General features: G+C 43.5%; 1 protein-coding gene across 3 annotated transcripts in view; it reads left to right on the forward strand.

Annotated features, from left to right (window-relative positions):
• Positions 1–23,010, forward strand: part of DPP7 (dipeptidyl peptidase 7) — a 1,731,842-nt gene that overhangs the window by 366,467 nt on the left and 1,342,365 nt on the right. For all 3 annotated transcript variants that reach the window (XM_078642039.1, XM_078642041.1, XM_078642042.1), the window contains exon 4: positions 11,221–11,356. In XM_078642039.1, the coding sequence (XP_078498165.1) occupies positions 11,221–11,356 (136 nt within the window). The remainder of the gene's footprint in view (positions 1–11,220; positions 11,357–23,010) is intronic.

Consider the following 23,010-nt stretch of genomic DNA (forward strand, 5'->3'; position numbering starts at 1 on the left):
CGGATTGTCGAATGCAGAAAGCTGCTGCGGCAGTGGCTCTCAGACAACTTGGTAGTGCCTTAGCCACAGGGTCTAGAGTTGCCGAAAAATACGCGCATGGGCGCTGTCTGTCCCCAAAATGTTGTGTTAAAACTGATAATGCACAACCTTCCTTCTCATGGACATATAATGTAAAAGGTTTACTGTAGTTGGGGTTTCCCAACACAGGAGCCGAACATAATGCATCACGCAACTTGTGGAAACTCGTTTGGCAATCTTCAGACCAGGGCATAGGATTTGGCGTGTCTTTGCAGAGTAGTGCCAGCAAGGGTTTAGCTAGTAGTGAGAAATTCGGTATCCATTGTCTACAGTACGATGTAATGCCCAAGAAGGCCCGAACATCTCTGTGTCCTTGGGGCACTCAGTTCTGCAATTGCCTGTATTCTTTCTGGTGTCAGTCTCCTTCCCTCCTTTGACAAGATGTGACCTAGGTAGGTTACTTCTTGTCGGCAAAATTGGAGTTTGGAAAGAGAGACTTTGTGCTTCATGTCACATAAGTCACGTAATAATGATAACGTAGCTTTCTTGCAAATCTCTTCAGTGTCTGCAGCGATCAGCAGATCGTCTACGTACTGAATCAGAGTTGAGCCATTCGGTACAATAATCGTGTCTAGTTGTGTTTTCAGGGCCTGACTGAATATTGATGGGCTTTCGCAGTAGCCTTGAGGAGCACACTTGAAGCGGAAGCTTCGTCCTCCTAAATTGAAGCCAAAAATGTCTCTACTTTCCTCGGCAATCGGGATGCTGAAGAAAGCGTTCTTCAGGTCAATCACCGAGAACCAAGCTGCTGAAGCTGGAACCATTGTCAATAAAGCAGTAATGTCGGGGACAACTGGAAACTGTGGGATAACTATCTTATTTACTTCTCTGAGGTCAATCACGAACCTGTACACAGGCGGTTGTAAAGGATCAGTACGCTTTAAGACGGGCAGAACTGGACTGTTGCAAACATTACCTGTTGTTTCTTCGATGACATTTTTATCGATCAGATCATAAACGATCGTCAACAATGCATTTTCGCATTCGCTAGATATTTTGTATTGGGGAATACGTGGCAACCTAACGTTGGCTTTCAAAGTTATGACATACGGTGCTATCTCCAAACGACCTACATCATTAGAGCCATTAGCCCAAAGTATATCAGGAAGTGATGGCAATTCAGTTGGAATATTGTCCTTTGACAAATACATTGGAGAAATGACTTTCTTACCTAAAGTAAGTTGTACTCCCAAGGGGGAACAGTAAAAAGTCGCATATAACCTTTTTAGCAAATCCAAACCTAACAAATTTTCACCGCAACCTGTTGTAAGAATGAGGGGTGCTTCTAATTCGCACGGGCCAATAGAAAGCGATATAGGACTAGAGATCGGGTTTCTAACAGGGGCGCCGGAGAAACCTACTGAAACATTCATTTCGCCAGACAAAGGTGCGCCAGGAAGTTTCGAGTGCATGATAGAACTTTTTGTAGCACCAGTATCCAGCAGAAATGGCTCTGACACTCCTGAGGTAATTACCTCGACATAAGGCCCATTCTGATCTACTGGAACTGAAACAACTCCCTCTCTTTGTCCATGGCTGTCCTAGCAATCGTTACCCTCATTTTCGTGTTCGGTGTAATAGTCGTCAGCATAGTACTGAGCTGACCTAGACGATGCATTATTCTGTTGGTCAAAGCTGTTCATCGAATTCTGAGGCGGAAAAGAAGTTGCATTCTGGGTGAAATTTCCACGGCCCCTACCTCTAGGGGCATGTTAAACACCTCTTCCCCTTACATCTGAAGCACCGCTCAAACGTCGCGCAAGAGCCGGACAATTACCTTTAAAATGACCCTCTTCCTTGCAATACGCACATTGATTCGGGCCATAAGCAATACGCTGATGGGAAAACTCGTTTCCTTGCGCGTTTCTCGAATACTGCTGTTGTTGTTGATAATTGGGCTGACTAGCCGTACAAGGCGGATAGGCTTGCTGGAGAAGAACTTTAGTTTTTAAATCTTTTGTCTTTTTGTCTACTTTATCTAGCTCGTCTTTGCGCCTATTTTCATAGTACTGGGCTGTAGCTAAAATTTGCGCTGACGTAGAGACAGCCCAAGCACTCTCTGAATCTTTCAGTTTATTACACAGTTCAGGGATTAAATTATGTACGAATTTGTCTACGAACAATCTTTGACCACCCTCGGTAGCCATATCCTGACCACTATGATCGGTGAAAGTCTCCTCAAATCTTGTGAAAAAGTCAGACACATTCTCATCTTTCTTCTGCTTGCACGCAGATAGCTTGTCCCAGTTTACGCGTACTTCAGGCATTATTGTTTTCATGTACGCGATAATCCTACCGGGAAGTTCAGCTATTAACGGCTCAGGTTTAAAACCACCTATTTGTCTAGCATCCATAGCGGTAATGTTCGCCCATGAGTCACCTAGTTCTTGGTCATGGTTCGTATGACGGATTTTGCTCCATAAAGGATGTGGAACAACGTTCCCAAACAACATGTCTACATGCGCTAAATTCATTATACATGAGCTTGCAGTTTGCGATAACTCCTTATAATACCCAGTCGAGTTTTTACGAGGATCAGGCAGTGTCTGCTTCAGTGCTAAGACTTCGGATCGTTTCCAGGGGACATGTACCCATACACGCTGGAAATGAGGCAGAATTGGTGGATTCGCATTCGCATCACCTTCCCTCCAAACCGGTGGAACCTCTCTCATGGGGTACTGTCTCGCTCTTTTCCCACCTGGTGCATCGTCTTCGTGCCATGATCTAGAGATGTTTCCCTTACTCCTATAAGAGAGCAATAACTCTATCGCTTTCTCAACATCTGCACCTATAATCATACCTTCATAGAACTTAAAGCGTGTACGCCATAGTTCGTTCATTGTGCATTTGGAATCATTTGTCTTCACATCTTCGCACAGATATACACACATTTCTTCGAATACGTATCTCTGGGTGGGTGCATTCCATTGACGGAAAACGTCCATAACAGACTGAACATCATATCTAACAGTATCCGTAATCCATTTACGGGCTAGTTCATTTAGCACTCTTCTTTCCTCGTAATCAGGCAGTTGACTACGGGACTGTCTATGTTCTGTTTTAGGCGTTGTTTTAGGCGACCCAAAGAAAGGTGAAAACAGACTAGTGACGGTACCTGTCACTCTTTGTCTAATAGAAGGAGAACCTTGCGGAGGGGTAAGTGCATCGGAAAAAACAGGCTGAGGCAAAGAAGAAGTAGAGGCAATAGCAGAGGAAGTTGAAGTATTAGCAGACGTAGTATCATAGACAATAGCTGGAGCTGTAGGCAAAGTCGTAGAAGTAGATGGAGTAGGTAACAGAGACGTCGGCCTTTGAGAAGGCTGCGCCGGAGAAGTAGGAACCAGCTGAACAGTAGCTGGAGTTTGTGCAATAGCTGTGTTCCGTGCGCCGGGGCGCGGTATAGTAAAATGCTTTGGCGTTGTAGTCGCATCTAACGCATACGGTGGAGGTGAGCTTAATAAGTGGGACATTAATGGATCTTTCTCGGATCTCTCCTCTTGGCCTTGTCCCTTATTTGGTAACATCGGGTAGCATTTATCTACTGCTAGTTTCTTGCTCCTAAGCATTTGTTCTTTTTCCTGCTCTTCCTCGTTATCCCTGTATGTTATGGCAGCTTGCACCATCGACATTCCTCTTTTATTCTTTTTTGCTAATTTTATTTCTTTCTGTTTGGCTTCTTTGCGCCATAAGCGGAAAGAGTCAAACATCGCCGGCCGGGCTTTTCTCTTGAATAATTTGACCTCTAGGTTATCTAATATTTCTGAGTCGAAACTACCATATTGGGGCCATTTTAAAACACCATCCTTGCGGGTGTATTTTATCCACACTTCATTATATGTGATGGGACCTACGCCGTGCTTTACATAGAGCTCATATGTTGGAGTTCCAATCGGAGGAACCGGACAGGAATCCTCTAATCGGGAGTACTATAACCAAGACAAAACAAGTTTCCAAGTCTGCTAAAACCAGGCATCTTTGCTCACTAGTCTAGCTTCAAACTTCAAAGGATTATCTGTTATGATATTTCTCGTGAATACACAAGTCCTTCGGCTTTGGGGCTTGCAAGTACCAAATCAAAGCGTATCTCAAGGATACCAAAAACTAAGGACAAACTAAGGACTGGGAGACGCTCCACTTATACTTAACTGAAGTATTTGAAGATCGGTGACGTTGCTAGAAGACTCGTCTATCGTTTCGCTCTACCAAGGATCACTGGGTCCAAAACAAGGCGAAAGTCAGGGCAGCAGTCCTTCGTAGCCGTCTGGACGCGGGGAACCTCGCAGCAAAGACCTTCGGAACCACGTCGACATACAGGGGTCGCTGAAGTGGCTGGCCGTCCTCTGGAATTTTCACACGAAGCTCCTCACCAACATCTGGCTTGGACCGTTGCCGCTTGATACCGCCCCACGTTGGGCGCCAACTGAGGTAACGGGTTTTTAGGAACCCGTTGGTGCCAGGGGATAACACCCGAAGACCTCTGAGTTCTCCCTTGTTCCGGACCACAGAAACACTGAGTCTTCTAGTCGCAGTCAGAGATCGAATTTTATTGGCAGCTACCAAGTAACAGGTGTCCTAGAAGCACGACAAACACGGGTCATGTGTTCTCAGGAGACTGTTCGTTTTTACAGAACCAGCCGTCTCCTTATATACAAAAATAATAGCTGCAAGCAAGAATTCTTGAGTTTATGATATGGCTATACACATATTTCTACAATAATACAAAAGAGCGAAGTCATGTAGGCAAGCCCGTATTTTAGACGTCCAATTCGTGATGGATTACCCAGCCAGGCCCGGAACTCCCATCAGATATCGATGAAACCCCAATAAAGGAAGGCACCTCCTAGTCATAAAACTGGCCATAAACAGGGAGCGTGGACAGGTGTGTATGTGTGTAGAAAACATGATCTGGATGTAGTGAATGGTTTGTGGCATGTTATGCATTGATGCTATCGTATTAGGCCACTGGGCGAGGAGCTGCCCAAACAGGTTCGGCTGGAGGCAATGGAGTCAGTTGGGACAGGTCAGGGGGAAGTCAGGGAAGGTGGACGTGTCCTTTTAGATCAAGCTCGACCTTTAATTGACTTATCATGAGGGCAAGACACAAGATGGATACCGTTTACAAAATGGAGTCTGAGGGGTCGGGACGGAAACTACGATTCAGGGGTGTTAGCATACCTCGATCATGACGCAAATGCATAGGAATGATGTCCTAATCATTATCGGTTCGTCGACACCAAATTCGTCATGGTACGTTGATGTTTCGGGACACGGGTATTGGACCTCGATACCGGGACAACAGTAGGGTCCAGAATTTCAGAACCACAGTCCCTTGAGACTATCGGGTGTCATGTTGCGTGGGGGACAGGGCACAACCAGAATGGGCCCCATGGTAACAACTCACACCGTCATGCATACAACAACACCCAAACACAAAAGAAACATACCATATCGGCAACACATGCACCATTCACCTTAGTTGGTTGAATCTCGGCCCTCTCAGTATTAAATTGTCTATATGGGACTATCAGTGGTTATCTGCGGGTACAGTGACGCACATAGCATGTGCTTTTTTACTGTAGTACTATGTTAACCCGAGGGAGAACTGCAAGCCAAAGTCAGCTTACCTCACGCAGGGGAGGGGAAACTACACTAGTATGCTCAGAAGTATTTGTTTTTCATCTTTAAATCTGTTGTATAATTGTCTAATTAATGGACTTCACAAATGTACGGTCTATTTGAGTTTACACATAATCTTTGGGCAATTCTGATGTAATGGGATATTGCTTGCATCAGCGTGACAATATGATTGTAATTATTGTTTGCTGTGTATCTTACCTGTTCATCACTTGCAAAGGAAAGCAAAATGTTGAGTATGTAAAGTGTATGTAAACGCAGCAAAATCTAAAAATCATTAAACAGATGTTTAAAAAAGAAAAATCACTGCACCACAAAGACTATTCCAACCAGACAGTGAGACAAAGTGGACTCGGTGTAGGCAGGATGGGCCTTTCTGCCAGGATGGTTGCAAGCAGAGCTATTCCCTAACCTACTTCTAAGCACTTACTTCTAGAACAAACTAAGGAACTTGTCACCAGTTATTTCCCCTCCGACTTCTTAGAGCATTGATAACGGAAGGGAAGAACTTTTCAGAATTAGAGATGGGGTAGCATAGGTAATTCCACACTTCAGAAGCTGGCATCAGGTATAAATATTGAACCCTCGGAGCACCTGTTCTGTCACTCCTGGACCTGTGGAAGACTTTGGAAGGACTGCCTTGACCCCCAGTGGACTGCCCTGCTTCTTGAGACCTGCATTGCTCCTTGAATCCAGGATTGCCAGAGTGATTCAAAGGGCTAATTGACTGGTATCCTGTGTGAGCTACAGGGACATAAGCTTCAGAGACCTTGAACCCTGTCCCTGGTCTCTGCTGGAGTGAGTCCTCACCCCCCAAGTGGTGCCCCTCATATCCTTAACCCTTGGAATTGGTGTTGGAGGCGCTGCTCCTGCCTAACCCTAACCGTTATCACTAAATGATCACCAGAAACCTCCAGAAGAACTGACTGAAGACTGGGACCTACCTGCCAGCTGACCCATGCATGGTGGAATGCCTGTAGGCCTGACTTCACAGTAGCTACCACTACATTCTTAGCAGCAACGAATCCCCTGGCCCTCGGAGCAACTGTATCTGATCTCGTGGAGCCCACTTCGGCTACAGCTTGTAGCTTCGTACTGCTGGAAATTTTTCTCTTCCAGAAAAGTTTCTAAGCCCGAAGGTAAAAATCTTCACCTGGTTCCCCTTTGACGGCGACTACCTCTTCAGCCTGTAAAGCCAGTGTCCTACCATCGTTGACTGCTTCACTGAGACCTCCGTGACACAAATCCTCGGACACAGCTTGCTGCCTTCTACCGCTGAACTCTACCTTCTACTGGACTTTTCTTCAGAAACATTTCTAAGTCCGAAGGTAAGCCGAGACTGGACCCAATCTACCACAGATATCTTGCCCATTGCGATCTATCTTAACTTTTGACTTTGCCCCAGTCATGATCAGAATCCTGCGGTTTGACATTTTGATCTTTTAGGCGCTAGATTTCACACACAAAATAATCATAACACCGTTTCAAGTGCAAAGGAGAAGGTGTGTCATAACTGCCAAAGCATCCGACTTTGGAGTGAGGGGAACCAGTTTCAAGCCTCCTCGTCGATTCAACATCCTTTGATTCTGGGCAAATCACTATATCTCCCCATGCCCCCCTGCCAAAAACACATGAACGTGTCCTTGTGTAACCTAATTGGTGCTCATCTAAAGCGATCCATGATCTTTGGGTCGAGTTTGCGCTACATAATTCTTAAGGGGAAAAAAGTACAAAACCCTCAATGGTGCCGGAGTTTCCCATGCGCATTGTACAACACAGCCACCCTGAGTCCCTGCACTGATAAAAAGTAAAGATGCACCACCACATGCTTCACAAAGCTAAACAAGAAAACAGCAAAGGGCCTTGACTCTGACTCAGTAAGGCTGAGTCAATATAACTAAAGAACAAAACCAATGCCAGTACTGAGCTCAATTATCAGAAATCCTTTTCAATAGACTGTATGAATAAAACATAAGTCAGCTTTTTGAACTGCACCATTCAATGGTTTATTCCACTTTTTTGCATTTATTAATTTTGCAAAAAACGTAATTTTTTATGCATAGAAATTCATAGTAAAAACTCGAAACAGACTATAGACAATAACTACATTTCATTCAAACCTTCTCTATCTGTCCATACAAACACATCATACCTCTTCACCAATTTGGCGAAGACAGACAATCACCATTCATACATTACACCTCATTCAACCGAGCAAAACCCAGTGTAGGTCAGACAAGGGTCCCTATGTCAACACCGCAAATGAATAGAACAACATTTTTTTTAAATACAATAGTTTCCTTAGATTTGTATATTAAACATAGTAGTTAAGAAACAGCAGGAAACTGGGGGGCAACGACCTGAGTGGGCACACGTTCGCTTTGCTGTGTGACGCTGTAGACCTCCCTATAACGTCCTTCTCTGCACAACAAAAGGCAAGAATAACGAAATGCTGGACAGCACTCAACAATGAGCGGAATGAAATCTGAGTATCTGCGTGCCTCTGAAGCTGAATGCCTGCTTCAGTACTGTAGCCTTGAGACCCATGCCACCCCTCGTCCAGGCTCCATCAAACAGTCCGCACACTGGAAAAGATAAGTCATCCAACACCCTGGCACCCCATAAGTAAGGAAGGGACTTCTTGTGGCCACAGTGCTGTTAACCTGCCTTTTAGCCATCAGTGAGTAATGAGCGTAAGGAGCGCAACCAGCTAATCATCTCCGACCTCAAGACTACTAAAACATCCCAGCAGTCAGCAAGGGAGCGTTCCGTGGATGTGGTGGTGGGGGTAAGGAAGAAGCGCACTGGAATGGTAAACGTTCCCGAACAGTCTAGAGATAAAAAAAAAAAGAGGAATGCAACTGCCACCCTGCGTGCCGCTGCTCGCTCCTGAGAGCAAAACGCTGTGGGAGTGAACGTTTAAAAAGAGGTGGGACATGTACCCGCCTTTAGCCATTTGTGTGCTTTCATTATTGAAAGACACACGCAAAAGCCAATCCAATGTGTAGGAGGAGTCAGACACACACAGAGTAAACACAAGAAGCCTCGCAGAGCAGTGCATGCGTGCAGGCTCGACCTAAAAAAACCTCCTTTTTTAATTTAATATAGCATTCAAATGTCCCCAATCTGCTAGATGTCAAACAAACATATTCTAAAACCGCGATTTCAATAGATAACTGCTCTCCCTCCCACATGGTGCTCAGAAGCTCAGAGGAAGTTTCATGATCCAGGGCCGTGGCCGAGGGTCCTCAGAGATGCTGATTCCTCCTTCTTTACATCCTGCTGTTAGGCACACACAATGTTGCTCATAGCTGTTGAATCTGCAAAACAATTAACTTTTTGCCCTACTGTTATTTAAATGGAAATTGACAGTGCAAACGTGGGCTTCAATTACATTTTCTGATTTTATTGCTCCCGCTTACCATTGCTTTCCAAACCAGGACAAATATTTAAATATAAATATATTACATAATATAAAATAATGTTGGGGAAGGCCACTGAAAACAGGTTCTATCAGGGCACCCTATTCCCAGAGACAACCATGTTTACCCCCTTACAAAGTGTGAGGCTATGTTCCATTCCACCGTGGAATGGAAATTACTCCTGTCCTTTGCTTTTGTAAATCTGACTATTTGTAGGTTGGAATGTGCAAGGAGGTACATGTAGGAGCCCCTCTGCCTCCCAAACTCATGAGTTTGTGTACATTCACAAACTTTCAAGGCAAACTACACGTTTACTATCCCAATACCCACTTGGGGGTTACTGCTGCACTTTTTCTGCACACTCACAGTAGAGAATTACACGGTAGTAAAATCATTCGAGCCTGGCACGTATTCTTTAGTGGATATCTATCATGTTTGATATGCCGTAAATAGCTTTGAGGTTGAGCCCAGCATGTTTTAAGCAGTATTTTTTCTGTACTAGGAATGAACGACTTTAATGTGAGTTTGACCAGCAAAATTTTAACCACCATCGCTAACCAGTGATCAAGTTTTGTTCATGTATACCTTTTAAACTAGAAACAAGGTTTTTTTGGTCCAGTCTAAAGACCGTTTTAGCTGTTTTACCAAAATTACCATCCTCCTGTTTTCCTAAAAACATCACACACAAATACATACATATATAGGGATTCACATAAACACTCTTCAACATTGGTCTGTTGAGATGCTACTCAATGCTCCTTACCACACAGCACAAAGTATAGCTTAACGGACAACACTCATTCCAGCCATTGGATGCTTTCATTTTGAGTCACTGCATTTTGCTTTGCACATGTATACCTACATCTAAAAAATAGTGCCCAAAGAATAGACTGTTTTAGACTCTAGTACTTCCCCATTGGCTGCTAGTCCCTGTTTGGTAGGGTTTTATCAAGTATTTCTGTAACTCACACAACATTTATTGCTTTTGCACTGTGAATTCCTCACTATAAACCAGCTTTGGTAAATGTATGTATCCTTCAGAAAATGAACACAAGTCATTACAGTAGCTAGAGTATTTCTGCAAAATTCTAGGTTGAAGCCACACCACCTCAGGTTTGTGATTGAAATTTCAAGCACTTGTGCCTTTAGACCTTTAGTAATGACTTGTGTAACTACAGTTTCCTTAAAAAAAATTGTGGATTTTATCTGTGAAATAATTTTTCAGATTCTGCATCTGACTTATGGTTCGCATCCTCGCCATGCACTGTTTTTTCCCTCACATATTACATCACCCATGAATTGTTTAGTGACTGTATTGATAACATCCTAGTGACATCATTGATAACACTGTGCACTGCAAGGTTACAAGTTATAGTTACATTAGGGTGCGAGTCATAGTTACTTGAGAACTGTAGCTGGTGAATTTCAGTGGTGGTGTTAGTTTAAAACCTTCTGTTTTAACTGACGTTTTTGCCGAACTAAAACATCCTTTTAACATTTGTTTTTTTTCTGTGAATATATGCAATTTTAGAGCTCGGCATGGATGGCTCTGTGCTAATCCTATGCTTAAAAGCTTTGCTAAAAAACAGACATTTGAGGCCATTCAAACCCTGAAAATGTATTGTTGTGATATATATATATACTTTTCACGAAATATCTTTATCTATTGATTTTCATTTTGCTACTTCCTAACACAGCCCAAAGCATAATACCATTTAACTTGGACACAAGGCCAGACCGATTGGCTTTGCCGATGCTTGTTGAGTATTCGCATTTATAGCAGCATGTTGTGCTTTGTGCTGATCATTTCCATTGCAAATTGTTTTTTTATAAGCCTTGAGAGCTCATTGCCTAAGATGAACTGGGATACTTCTAGGCTGATTGGACCACTTAGTGTGGAAAATCCCCCCTTATTGAACCATTAATGGAATCTCATTGTCATTCAGACTTGGTGCTAGTTGTTTAAGTCATTAAATAATTGTAATGCAGCACTGATGAAATAAAGTTTAAAATTAATCCTGAAAAAGCCATTGGCAGATCAAAAATTGTTATGGTTTGACATATTTTATTTGTTTTCTTTTCCCAGTTATGGGGGTCTACTGAGTACTTACATGAGAATCAAGTATCCAGATATTGTGGATGGTGCTTTGGCTTCCAGTGCACCACTGTACTCTGCTTCTGGTTCTGGAGACCGAAACCAATTCTTTGCTGATGTCACTGCTGTAAGTTTACTACATCAGAATACCAAACTTAATCCATGTTTTATTACTCATTTACAAACAAAATGAAATAATATAAATGTTACTAAACCTGCTTTTGAGTGGAATTCAGAGGACAATGGGCGGTCAACACTTTTTAGAGAAGTTACAGACCGTTTTAGTTATCGGTTTTGAGTGCTTATGACATTAAACATTCAAGAGGGCCATAGAATAGTGCAGGTGGTTCTACTGACATCAAGAGCCCAGATAAACGTTGTGCAGAACTAGAAGGGTTCAAACTATGCTCTCGTAAACACAGGTACGGGACGATAACACAGCTTTTTCTCCTCTTACATTACTGTGCAATTACAAATTCATCCCCAAGAATAAGTAATAGCAATGTGGGCCTGGTTTTTCGAGGTTCAATTCTGCATGCAATTGCCTAATCCTTTGGGATTAATGCTCCTATATACTGCCTGCTTTAAGCAAGCAGTAAATGAGAACAGGGAGGGGTGCCTTATGGGTTGAGAAGCAAGGTGGAGAGGTAAGTGGCAGGAGAGGCTGAGGCTGAAAGATGGCATGTGTCATTGGTATGTTTCCTAAGGATGACAATAGACCTGGGTTTGTGTAAGTGTCCTAGAACTTTTCAGTGTTACGTCATAGGGTTGTGTGTACTCTTGGATGGTGTATGACCGTGGATTCTCACGGTATACTCCTGTTAGGAGCTTTTACACTGGTAATGGAGCAGTACTTGCTGTTGTATACTGTAGCTGCGTCTTACCTTTTTTTTATTGTTAAGCTCAAAGGTGTTGTACTTGCTATTTATTGTTCCTGTGCTTTTGTTGATGTTTTTGGAGCTTTTTTTTGTTACGAGGGTATGTCCCAATCTTTGTAGCTTCACTGTCACTATGGCCTGCTAATGTAGCGAAGGTTCCAAGCAAAAAGAACAGGGTCCCTTCTATTTCCTCAGGCACTACTGAGAGCTCCACGTCACCTATAAAGTCAGCAAGTTCTTTGTTGTTGGGGACAGTTTGCTCTTATAAAAATCAGTGTAGTATTCCAGGAACCTTCTATTAATGTCCTGCTGGCGGTGGAAGGTCTCTTCTCCCTGTCCTTTTAGCTCTAATATTACCGAACCCCTCCGGGCTTGATGAGCCAACCAGGCCAACAAGGCCCCAGATTGATCTAGTGGGCCCTAACCACACAATTTTTTTCCTTGGTTGTCAGGAGCTCTTCCTGTTTGTCTCTCTGCTCTGTCCTTTCTCTTTCCAGGTCTCGGAGCTTCTGCTTAGCTGCTAGTGTATCCTGCAACAGTAGCCTCCATATCCCCACTGACTCAGAGATACAGCGCCCTTGTATGACTGTTTAAAGGCATCCCACTCTATTAGTTTAGTGGGTGCCGTATTGGTGTTTTCTACGAAATACTGTCCAATAGCAGTACCCGCTGCTGTTTGGCAGACCTGGTCTTCCAACACTTCTGGTCTCAGAGTATTCCCAATAATACTGGGTTATGGTCCGAGATTATTCTGGTGAGGTATTCGCTAGTTTACACACATTTGTGTATGTCGGGAGAGCATAGTATAGAATCTAGTCGGATATGGAGCTCGTGCAGTGCTGAAAAAAAGAATAGTCTCTCTCCCCAGGGTGCTGCACCTGCTCCATATTAGGGCCATATAGACTACCTAGGGTTATATCTCTGCCATCCAATCGGCCTGAGAGTATGATGTATCTTCCTTCCGGGTCAATCATTTGGCTTGTACACTGAAAGGGTACTCCCACCCTCACCCAGATCAGGACCCTCCTAGCAAATGCCAAGTAATTAGTATAGAACACCCAACCCCTCCACCTGCGCTGGAGCGCTGCTCCCTCCTTTGCCATAACGTGCGTCTCCTGAAGTAGCGCAATTTGTACCCCTCTTCTCACGAAGTAGGCATGTATTCTATGACGTTTTGAAAAATTATGCATCCCCGTACATTCCAAGATGTACATTTAAGATCTATGAGGGAACCATTGTGTTGACTTCACCTCCCCGGTAGCTCCTTTACAGGTGACACGCCTGGCCCCTCGAAATAACCCCCAAGATAAAGAAGAACCCCAACGCCCCTCCCCAGGACAGGGACAAACAAACTAGTTCCCATCCAAACTCAAATTAAGTTACAGAAAAAAAGTTCTCTTTAAACAGCCCTGGGCATACATTGCATTTCTTGTGGTTTGGCCAATAAGATTTATAAGCCAATGTTCCCTCTAATTTGTTTCCTCTCTGTGCGGCAGTGTAAGGTCTCTGTGCGCTGCAACCAAGACTATGTGCGCCAGGAACCAGACCACGCGTGGGGGTGCAGCACCAAATATCACTCCAAACTTTTGCTTATAAAAGTGAAAAGACAGTGCATTACACACACACACACACAAGCAGCACCACATAAATGGTCTTAAAGCAGGTTTTCAATTTACATACACATGCCAAGACATGAATTGGTTACACAGGCCAGTACACTTCGGATTCAGAAAAGCACAGGACTCCAATAGTGGTACCGTAATATGATTTTACTAAAGATCCTCAACTCGAGCACTGTTCATAGGGTGGGGAAATGTTAGGAGCCTATACAAGATCGCATATATACACAATTACAGAACATATTTATATGTGCAAGCTACGGAGTAATGTGTGGATATTCCGTCAGAGATAGTTTGTGAAATGTGTGACATCCAGGAAAACATGTAGTGTGGAAGAGGGCCATTCACACGTCAAGTGCCATCCGACATCCTACACTGGTATAAAATAAATGAAATATATATGAGAGAGGGTCCATGGAGAGATGATGGGCACTCTTGGAAAGTGGCAGTGGGTGAACTTGTGGAAAAGAGAGCTATGAGAGGAGGGCACCAAAAAAAGAGAATGTTGTACTGGGTGCCACCCGTGAAAGCTGGTCATGTGCAGCTATGTCAACCTCTCAAAGTTAATTTTTGTGAAAAGATGGAATCTTCTTGCTGTAGACTGCAGCGTTCATCTTCATTTGGCAACTTCAACAATTGCCAAATACTGCGGGAAACAGTGCTTAATTTGAAAAACAATAAGTGCCGGGGCTCAAAGCTTAGCTCAGAAGATGTGCATTGTTTTCTGTCTGTGTTTCTGGATGAAAGTTTGTTGAGGAAAAATATGTAACGGTCCTCAGAAATTAGTGCTGCTGGGCGTGGGATCACTGGATTCACTTGAAGATGACTAGTACAAAGCAATTGGGCCAGGCTGTGGTTCAATTTATAGCAGGACCTCACCTGAAGCTGACAAGTTTTGGAACATTTGTGGCAAAATCGTACGGCTACGACGGTATTTTTGAATGTTTCATGTTCAAAAAAATATTTACGACGGTATTTTTGAATGTTTAATGTCCAAATAAATATTACTTTCAATAAATATCACTCAGTTCCATGAAATATCGTTTACTCGCCATTGAAGCACTTTAATATGATGAAAAATCCATGTTTTTCTATTTTCTAGCCTACCATTTTCCTCACATTTGTTAACCGAGTTACATATTTTATGGCTCGGCTTGTGATCTGGCTCTTAGAGCCAGGCCAGACCAAGGTTCAGCTCTCCCCAAGGCTGTCCGTGTCCCCTAGGAAATGTAGTCTCTTCTATGCCCTTTGATGCTGCAGCACCTGCCGCACCCCAGCCAGTGCTCCGAAGTAGCTACAAAGCGAAATGTTCTAGGTCTGTACTAAAACCCTAAAATAACAAGGATTTGTAATGCAATAGGTCTCGCATTTGCAGGAGTTTGAGCTATTGGCATTGTAAATGGCAATGCCTTTTATTTGTGTTTTGAAAACCTGCAAGCGGTGCATAAACACGCACTTTGTAGTTATAGTCCTTGCTTACGAGAAGCAAGGCTGGCAGTAAAAGCGGAGCAGTTACTGCCAGCCTTGCTCCTGGTACACAAGGACTATAAGTAAAAAGTGTGTGTTTACGAACAGCTTGCAGGTTTTCAAAACACTTAAATAAAAGGCATTGTCATTTATAATGCCAATAGCCCAAACTCTCGCAAATGTGACACCTATTGCATTGCAAATAGTTGTTTATTTTCCATTGAACATAGTAGGCAGGTCCTGGCCCACTTAGAGCAGAAGCTTCTATTCACTGTCACGAAGAACTCGAGGCACAAGAACCACATGTGCGATATTTGTGGGCTGTGGACGAAAAGCTAATGTGTGAGGAGGAAGGTCTCTATCTCAAAGTTACAGAAATCACTACAGACCACTGGAATAAGACTGTGCCCTTGGGCGCGAGATGTGCATTTTATGTGGCAGGTTGAATTTGTGACGCTTTCTATGGAATTTGATAAAGTCCATCATTAATAAATGAATGTCTCCAGTCAATGTCTTCATTATATTTCCTTAAGCCGGCATCTGCTAAAGCGACTGCACAGTATTACAAGGAGCTCCCACGCCTGTCAGTCAGCTATCTTTAGTTAATGATAGGGCTATAAGTCTTCATTTCCAAGTTTCCTCGTAAAGGGAATTAGGTCTAAATGTGGGATTTTTCAGACATGATTTACGCTGGCAGCATAAGTTAAAAATTATCAGGCCCATTTTTGTTGCATAAGATAGGTGCCCAAAGCATCCCCCCTGGACGAAAGCCAATAAAAAAAAGTACCATACAGGCAAGGACAACTTCATACCTCCAATAATACTTGATAATTTCGGAATCTCCTTTTCAGTCATCAGTCGGGCTGATTTCGTGATTTCTATCTCCTAAGAAAGTGTGGCGTGTGGCCAGCTTGCAACAAGTGTCTGCCGCAAGGAGTGCAGTGCCAGGGGGTGCACAGAGGCAGCCTGTGCTTCTATGCTCTGTGCACAGCCGGCTGCTTCAATGAGGGCAGACTGGAGGAGAGCCTCCGGAGATAAAGCCGTCTGTCTGGTCAGAAGACAGGCACTGCGCATGGATAGGCTTGTAAAAAAAAAAACGGCACATTCCCTATCATTTTGGGCAAGTCACTTATTCTCCCAGTGCCTAAAGCAAAATGAACGTGCGCTTGTACAATGTAAGTGGTGTTTCTTTAAAGTGCTGAGCGCTCCAATACATTCCAGTCGAGTCAAGGCTATGTAGAAAACTAAGTAAAAAGTAAACATCTCATGAAAACATACTCTGGAGTAAATGAGGCTGGAGGAGGAGCATAGAAGGGGAGGCTGATGATAACAAATAAGAGTGGACAGCTGCAGCAAGTCTCTTTTTGCAGTTTTATATAGCGCTATCTCGACGCAAGGGTATCAGAGCGCTTTACATGAGCACCAGTTGCATTACAGACGGACACATTCATCTTTAGGCACAGGGAGATTAAGTAATTTGCACAGAATCACAAGGTGTTTGAGCTTCCCACCGGACTCAAAGCTGGTTCCCTATCTTCAGAGTCTGCAGCTCTGGCCCTTAAGGCTCAACATTTGTACAAAAAACAGAGCTATTACCTCCAATTCAATCAATATACCATTGCAGCATAGTGCTGTATCTACATTGCTCCAAGTACAATCATTTTGTTCAAGTTGAGAACATTAGCTCAAACTCTCAATACTACAACTATGTAGAAGGATGCAAAATTAGAACCCACCAATCCATATCCCTGTATCAACATTTATACTGCAAACAATTATTCTGTACGGACCAGAGAGAGTACCGGAAAGTAGGCACTCATTAGAAAAGAACACCATCTAATAACAAGCCTCAATGCGGTAATTTAAATACATAAATGTATCAATTTTTTTTTTATTCCAGATCGAAAACAAAGAAATGAAGCTAGATGATGACAGCCTTCAATCCCAAACTTTTTTTGCAGTTTATGGTTACACCCAATCATTATTTGCGGACCAGAGGGGAAACTGTTAAACTAGCAGTTTCATGCAATCTCCAATATCAAGCCTGGATGTTGTCCGTTCTTTATCAAACTAACGTTGATTGCGGACCAATGAGAGCAATCTAATTCTGATTGACTGGTTTCCCTCTAATCCCGGTTTCAATAGAGAAGAGCTACGTGAGGGTAAATACTCAGGAGCTGCACCTTCTCACACTCACACTTCCCCTAGCTTCAAAGTCGGCCGCCCTAGCCGTTAAGCCACATCCTCTCCCTTCTCTCCTTCACCCTCAGTGGCAATGAGACGTGGGCGGGGCAGGGTCTCGGCATCGGCTCTCTAGATGCAGTATTTGGCGCTACATACAAACAAATTATTTTCCTGTAAATCATAATGCCATCACCAAAATAAATGTATTTGCATGGTAAAGGTACGCAACTGTGGAGGTGACTCAGTGCTGGAGGTGTGTCAGGAGATGTGTGAAATTTCCCAAAGTTCTCAGGGGACTCAGAAATTAAAGGTTAAACTCCTTTTTTGCCTCTAACAACATATGCGAGGCTTCTCCCCTTCGGCAACTGTTTTCTCTAGTGAAATCATGAACAGACTCGCTTTTTGCACCTTTGCCCTTTCCTGGTGCAGATATTCACCCATAACCCCGCATCCCCTCAGTTCAATTCCACCTGTGTTTCGACCTCAGCATTTTAACAACACTTTTATAGTCGTGCACTCGCTTGTGAAAAGTAGTGCTTCTCTGTGATTTCTTGTGAACGGGTCTGCGTTGGTTGTGATACTACTGACCGTTCCTGCAAGTGGTTGTAGTGACAGCTCATCAGGATTGTGTGAAAACCCTCAGAAGGAGCCCAGCAACCCGCGGCTCTTGTGAAAAGTCTTTCTCCGTTAGTGTGAACCCGCCTCTCCCGACGCCCACTATTGGAGGCGCTTAGCTCCAGGCTCCAGGCGCTGCATTCTCTCTGACAATGGTGAGGCGCAGTCTAGCAGATGCCAGTAAAGGGCTGGATATTCTGGTGTTCGAAGCTCCGGCCTCCCTGCTGTCTGCAGCTTTGAAGTTACCTATGTTCAGCTATATTCCAGTTTTTGAGAGTTGTCATCTCTTTTGGTGTTCGCAATACTTCCGGTCTGTTGTGCCCAGCGACCTCCTGGAGTTGACTCGGCGTCGAATTCCTCTGCAGTGTCTGTGAAACGATTGCACTCCAGCTGTCTCGCAGCGGAGGGAGACTGTACAATTAAGAAAAGAAAAGCAGAGTCTCCAACGCAGCGTGTGCTAAAGCACTCGTCGTGTTGGAGACACTGTTTTTCCTTCCTTAACAGTGTAAGTTGCGGGGCTAATTGTGAACCCTTTGAGGTAGTATTCATTGTTAATTGCTGCGCGCACGGGCGCCGAAATTAACATGAATACGGTCTTGAAGGATTAGATGTCCTTGTGTGCGCGCTAAATTCAGCGCACTGCGCGCTTGGGGTGACGTGCGCGCGCGCCCGCCCGCGCGGCTTATTGGGAACAGTGTAATTATAACCCCTGCAGCCTCTTACTCAGTTTCAGGGCCATCAGGTGACATGAAGATAGCCCTTTCTCCTACTCAGCTCATCCCCCTATAACAATATCCTCCGCCGTTTTGGGTGTGCCCTCCAGCAAATCCGTGTCTGAATCTTCGTTAGTGCTGGCAGCTAATGATCCATTTGACTTGCCCACATCCTGCCCACTATTACTTGATCTAGGGCTGGAGCCTCCCCTGGTAAGTTCTGCTACCGCTTGCAGTGCGCTTTGCGCCTTTCGCATCTAGCCTCCCTGGAGGACGGCGCACGAGCTGTATTCTTGCTCTTCTCTGTGGGCTGCTGTGACAGTTCTGGTTAAGTATTACGCCTTCCTCTGCCTTGTATAGAGTTCAGCCACTCCCTTGCTTCTTGTGGCGTAATGAAAAACTGCATTCCTGCTTGATCCACCACTCTTAGTCGAGCTGGGAATAACAATGCATAGTGAATTTTCAGTTGTCCTAGTTTCTTTTTGAAGGCTAGAAATTAGGCCAGCTGATGCTGTACTTCCCTGGTAAAGTCTGGAAAAATCCTGATTTTACTATTGTCTATTTGCAGGTATTGCTTTTGACGAGCTTTGTAGAACACATGATCTCATCCCCGAAAGTGAAGGAGTCGCGCCACTATGGGTCGAGGAGGGTCTCCAGGTCGGGGTGGTCTGGCTGTGACCCTCTGGGCTCACTCCAGTGCGTAGAAGGGAGATAGTACATCCTGGGCTACTTCGGTTCGAATCCAGAAAGCGCACCATGTCTCTACCTTCCGCGTAGATTGGTTTTACGTGATCTCCCTTTACTGTCTTCATCTTTTGCTTCGAGAACTTTAATCTGGGCCTCAACTGTGCCGAGTGATTTTTGGAGTGCAACTACCACTTCAGGAAGATGTTTTTTCCCCCAGCTATATTTCTAATTTAAAAACGGAGGCACAAAGTACCAAGAGTGAGTTTATCTTTATTTTATAAAAAATACCTTTTATTGAATATGTACATGAACCAGTCAAATGTTTACATCGTACAAATTCGACTTCACAAGTAGGAAACCAGTTAGCTCTGCACAAAATTATCTTTTATATCTGTACAATACCAGATTCAAAGCATTCACTCATCCTAATTTTTATAATGTGCGAAAGTAGCATTCACATACGAGTCTTGTGTTCTCATATTTGTTTATTTGAAACTAGATGTTGCGGTTAAAGTTAGTACTAAAGATCATTTTTGGTAACTTAGTCCACTCCAACATAGCAGTTTCAGCTTGACATCGCTGGTCTTAACCCTGCATCAGGCATGAGTTTTCTTATTTATTTAGGCAGCACGTCTACTAGTTGTTTCTTTCATGTCAATCCTTTCATGAAGCTTTGCCCTGTATGTAGCTTTTTTGAAAATCCTGTATCTCTCAATCTATTCAAGAATGCCTCTTTGCCACTACAAGCCACGTTTTAACAAAGCTACATTCACTTTACACGACCAGTTTGATATCTTTTCTGGTTTGTCTGGCACAAGTACAGGCTGTTCACACCAACCCTCGATTTCAGCATTTGCGGGATACCTCACAGAAAAGAAAGAGACCTGGACTCTAGTATCGATGCAAAGAGGACGAGACATACTGAGGGAGAGAACACTAGATGCTGTCACAACTCAAGGGAAGGCGAAGAGCAATAGGAGAATATTTATAGTTCCTCCTACAAAAAGTAGTTAGGAGTGGGACCGCTCCATGTATTTCATCTCAGTAGGAGAGTGAATCACCAGACTTAAAATACTCTTAATGCATGCTAATGATTGTGGCTCATAAGTTGAGGTAATACAAGGAAAGAGCTACCGGGTTTGTGCAGAACGGAATAAATAGGCCATGGTTTGACAAAACACAAGGTTGTGGCGAAATAACAAAGAATCCTTATTCTGAGTAACTTCTCATTGAGCTACTATCTTGAAACAAGCATTTGCAATGCAATAGGTCTCGCATTACTGGAAGTTTGAGCTGTTGGCTTTGGAAATAATGGTTAGATTTTTTTCTTTTTGTTAACAAATATCCCACAAGTAGCATAAGTATGGCTGCAGTGCCTTCTGTGGCTAATAGAGGTTCCTTTACAAGGCCATAGGAACACATAGTAACAGCCTGTGGTACTGCACCCTTTTCTTGCTTTGTGGATTTTACTTTATTACTTCTGCTACAGCTGGGATTTATTTTCACCCAAAAAAAACTAACAAACATGAACATTTGCAGGGCCAATAGCTAAGCGCTCACTAAGGTAAGACCTATTACATTTCATATTCTTGTTACAAATATTAACTCTATCCGAGCAAAAGTTTTATCTCATTAGTACCAGTTTAGGACACAAATACAGCAATAAGCAATAGAAAGGTGATCAGTCATCCTTTGTGCAAGACATTTAACAGTGCAGCAAGATACGTTGCTGGGTTTTCAGTAACTTTTGTTCTGTTTGAGATAAAAACATAATTTTGTTAAAATGTTCACATTATGAAGCACATGATAGGGTCATGTGGCAAATTCATAAACGTGCAGAAAATTATGCAGCTGCAAAACTCTAATAATTCCAGTGGCCTTGCCTAAAATAGGCAAGGCAGGAAGCAGAAGGGATTGCCTCCTATGAGGAAAGCACGGATTATAAAACAGGAAGTTGGTTGAGTGTACATCTAGACTGGAAGTAGGCATCATGAACACCCCTAAGACAGGCTGCAGATGGTATATATGCCAGACAGGAATTATCCGATAGGAGATATCTCCTAGATAGGATGCAGATGAGATGTAGCCTAAGAGGAAACATATCCAACACATGATTTAGATTGAACATTTCCAAGGATCCTGAAAGAACACATAACTTTGGAAAGATTCTTGTGACAAATATGGATGATTACTGTTCCACACATGTTATAGTATTGTGGGTAGGCCAATAAACATCAATCCAGCAGGTTCGGCGGCAGAATCCATTGCTTAGTATCAGGAGTTTGCTGTGCCATAGTCCTTTAGTTAACAGTAACACTTCATTTTACTCAGAAAACGTTCTGCCTAATTCTGCACTCTTCTAAGCAGTAGGAAATGGCTCACCACTGCTGGCGTAGCTAATATATACATCTCATTCACTTAGCGCCATAATGTGTGCTTAGATAAACACAATCCACACTGAATTGGATAGAATGAAAAACATGGTTGATTTTTTTTAAACCTGTTATCATTCAATTGATTGCATTCAATACACTTTCGATTTGTTACTATGCAGATTGCTCAAATGCTTAACTATTATAAAGTTCAAACCAATGCTAGAGAGTAGTAAGTGAATGAGGGTGTACAAATTGGTCTATATAAAGGAGTAATAGGACTCTGGTAGGGGAAGGAAGAGGTGGCGAATAACAAGAAATTAAATTAATAAACCAGCAATGGACAGTAATTGTACAGCACTAATGTGTGTATATTCCTTGGCAATTTTGTTAGATAAGGATATATATAAAGATACTATGTCTAGTTATAATGATCAGTAGTGCCTGGCATAGCTCGCTGGTAGGGGGGGGTCGCGCACGGGGATGTCGCGCAAGAAGGGGGGAGCCATATGGAATTGTTTTTTGTTACATTTTCGCTGGGTCCTGCCTTTTCACTGCTTCTGCTCTCCTACCTCCGACAGGAAGCGGGTAGCCAGGCTCCCTCCCCTAAGCCAATCACTATGCTGCATGCAGCGTTGTGATAGGTCTGGAGCGCCGTGATATAGCGCTCTGCCGGGGGCTGGATTGCAGCCTGCATGTTCTCCATGCAGGCTGCAATGCAACCTGCATGGAGAAGGGCAAAGTGTGCATGATTGGTTTGGGCGGCCCGAGACCGCCGACCAAACAGCCTTTGCGCACTCATGAGTGGCCAAACCACTTCTCCCCATCTCGGAGAGCAGCCCCGCCCACCCACCTGCCCGCAAAGCAGAAGAAACATAAAATGGTAATTAAGTTATTACCATTTTATTTGCACTGCTAGGAAGCAGTGGGGCGACGCTCCTCAGCCATAGTGGAGGAGTAGTCCCTGCTGCTGATTAGTAAGTGAACGAGGATGTGGAAGTTGGGTTATTGAAAGGTGAAATGGGACTATGCTTGGAATACGAAGAGAAAGAGAATAAAATCAGTTTTAAAATAATAATCCTTCAAAGGGCATTAGGAGGTTAATTGCTGTAAGAGTCAATTCAGTGATAACTTTAAGGAAGGCTCACATACTACTTCCGGTTGGAGGCATACTTCATGGCAGAGACATGCGTTGCTAGATGAGGTAACTAACAGTGCAAGAGCATTAAAGGGGGCGTGGCAAACA

This window comes from Lissotriton helveticus, chromosome 5_1 (assembly GCF_964261635.1).
Source record: "Lissotriton helveticus chromosome 5_1, aLisHel1.1, whole genome shotgun sequence".
NCBI lineage: Eukaryota > Metazoa > Chordata > Amphibia > Caudata > Salamandridae > Lissotriton > Lissotriton helveticus.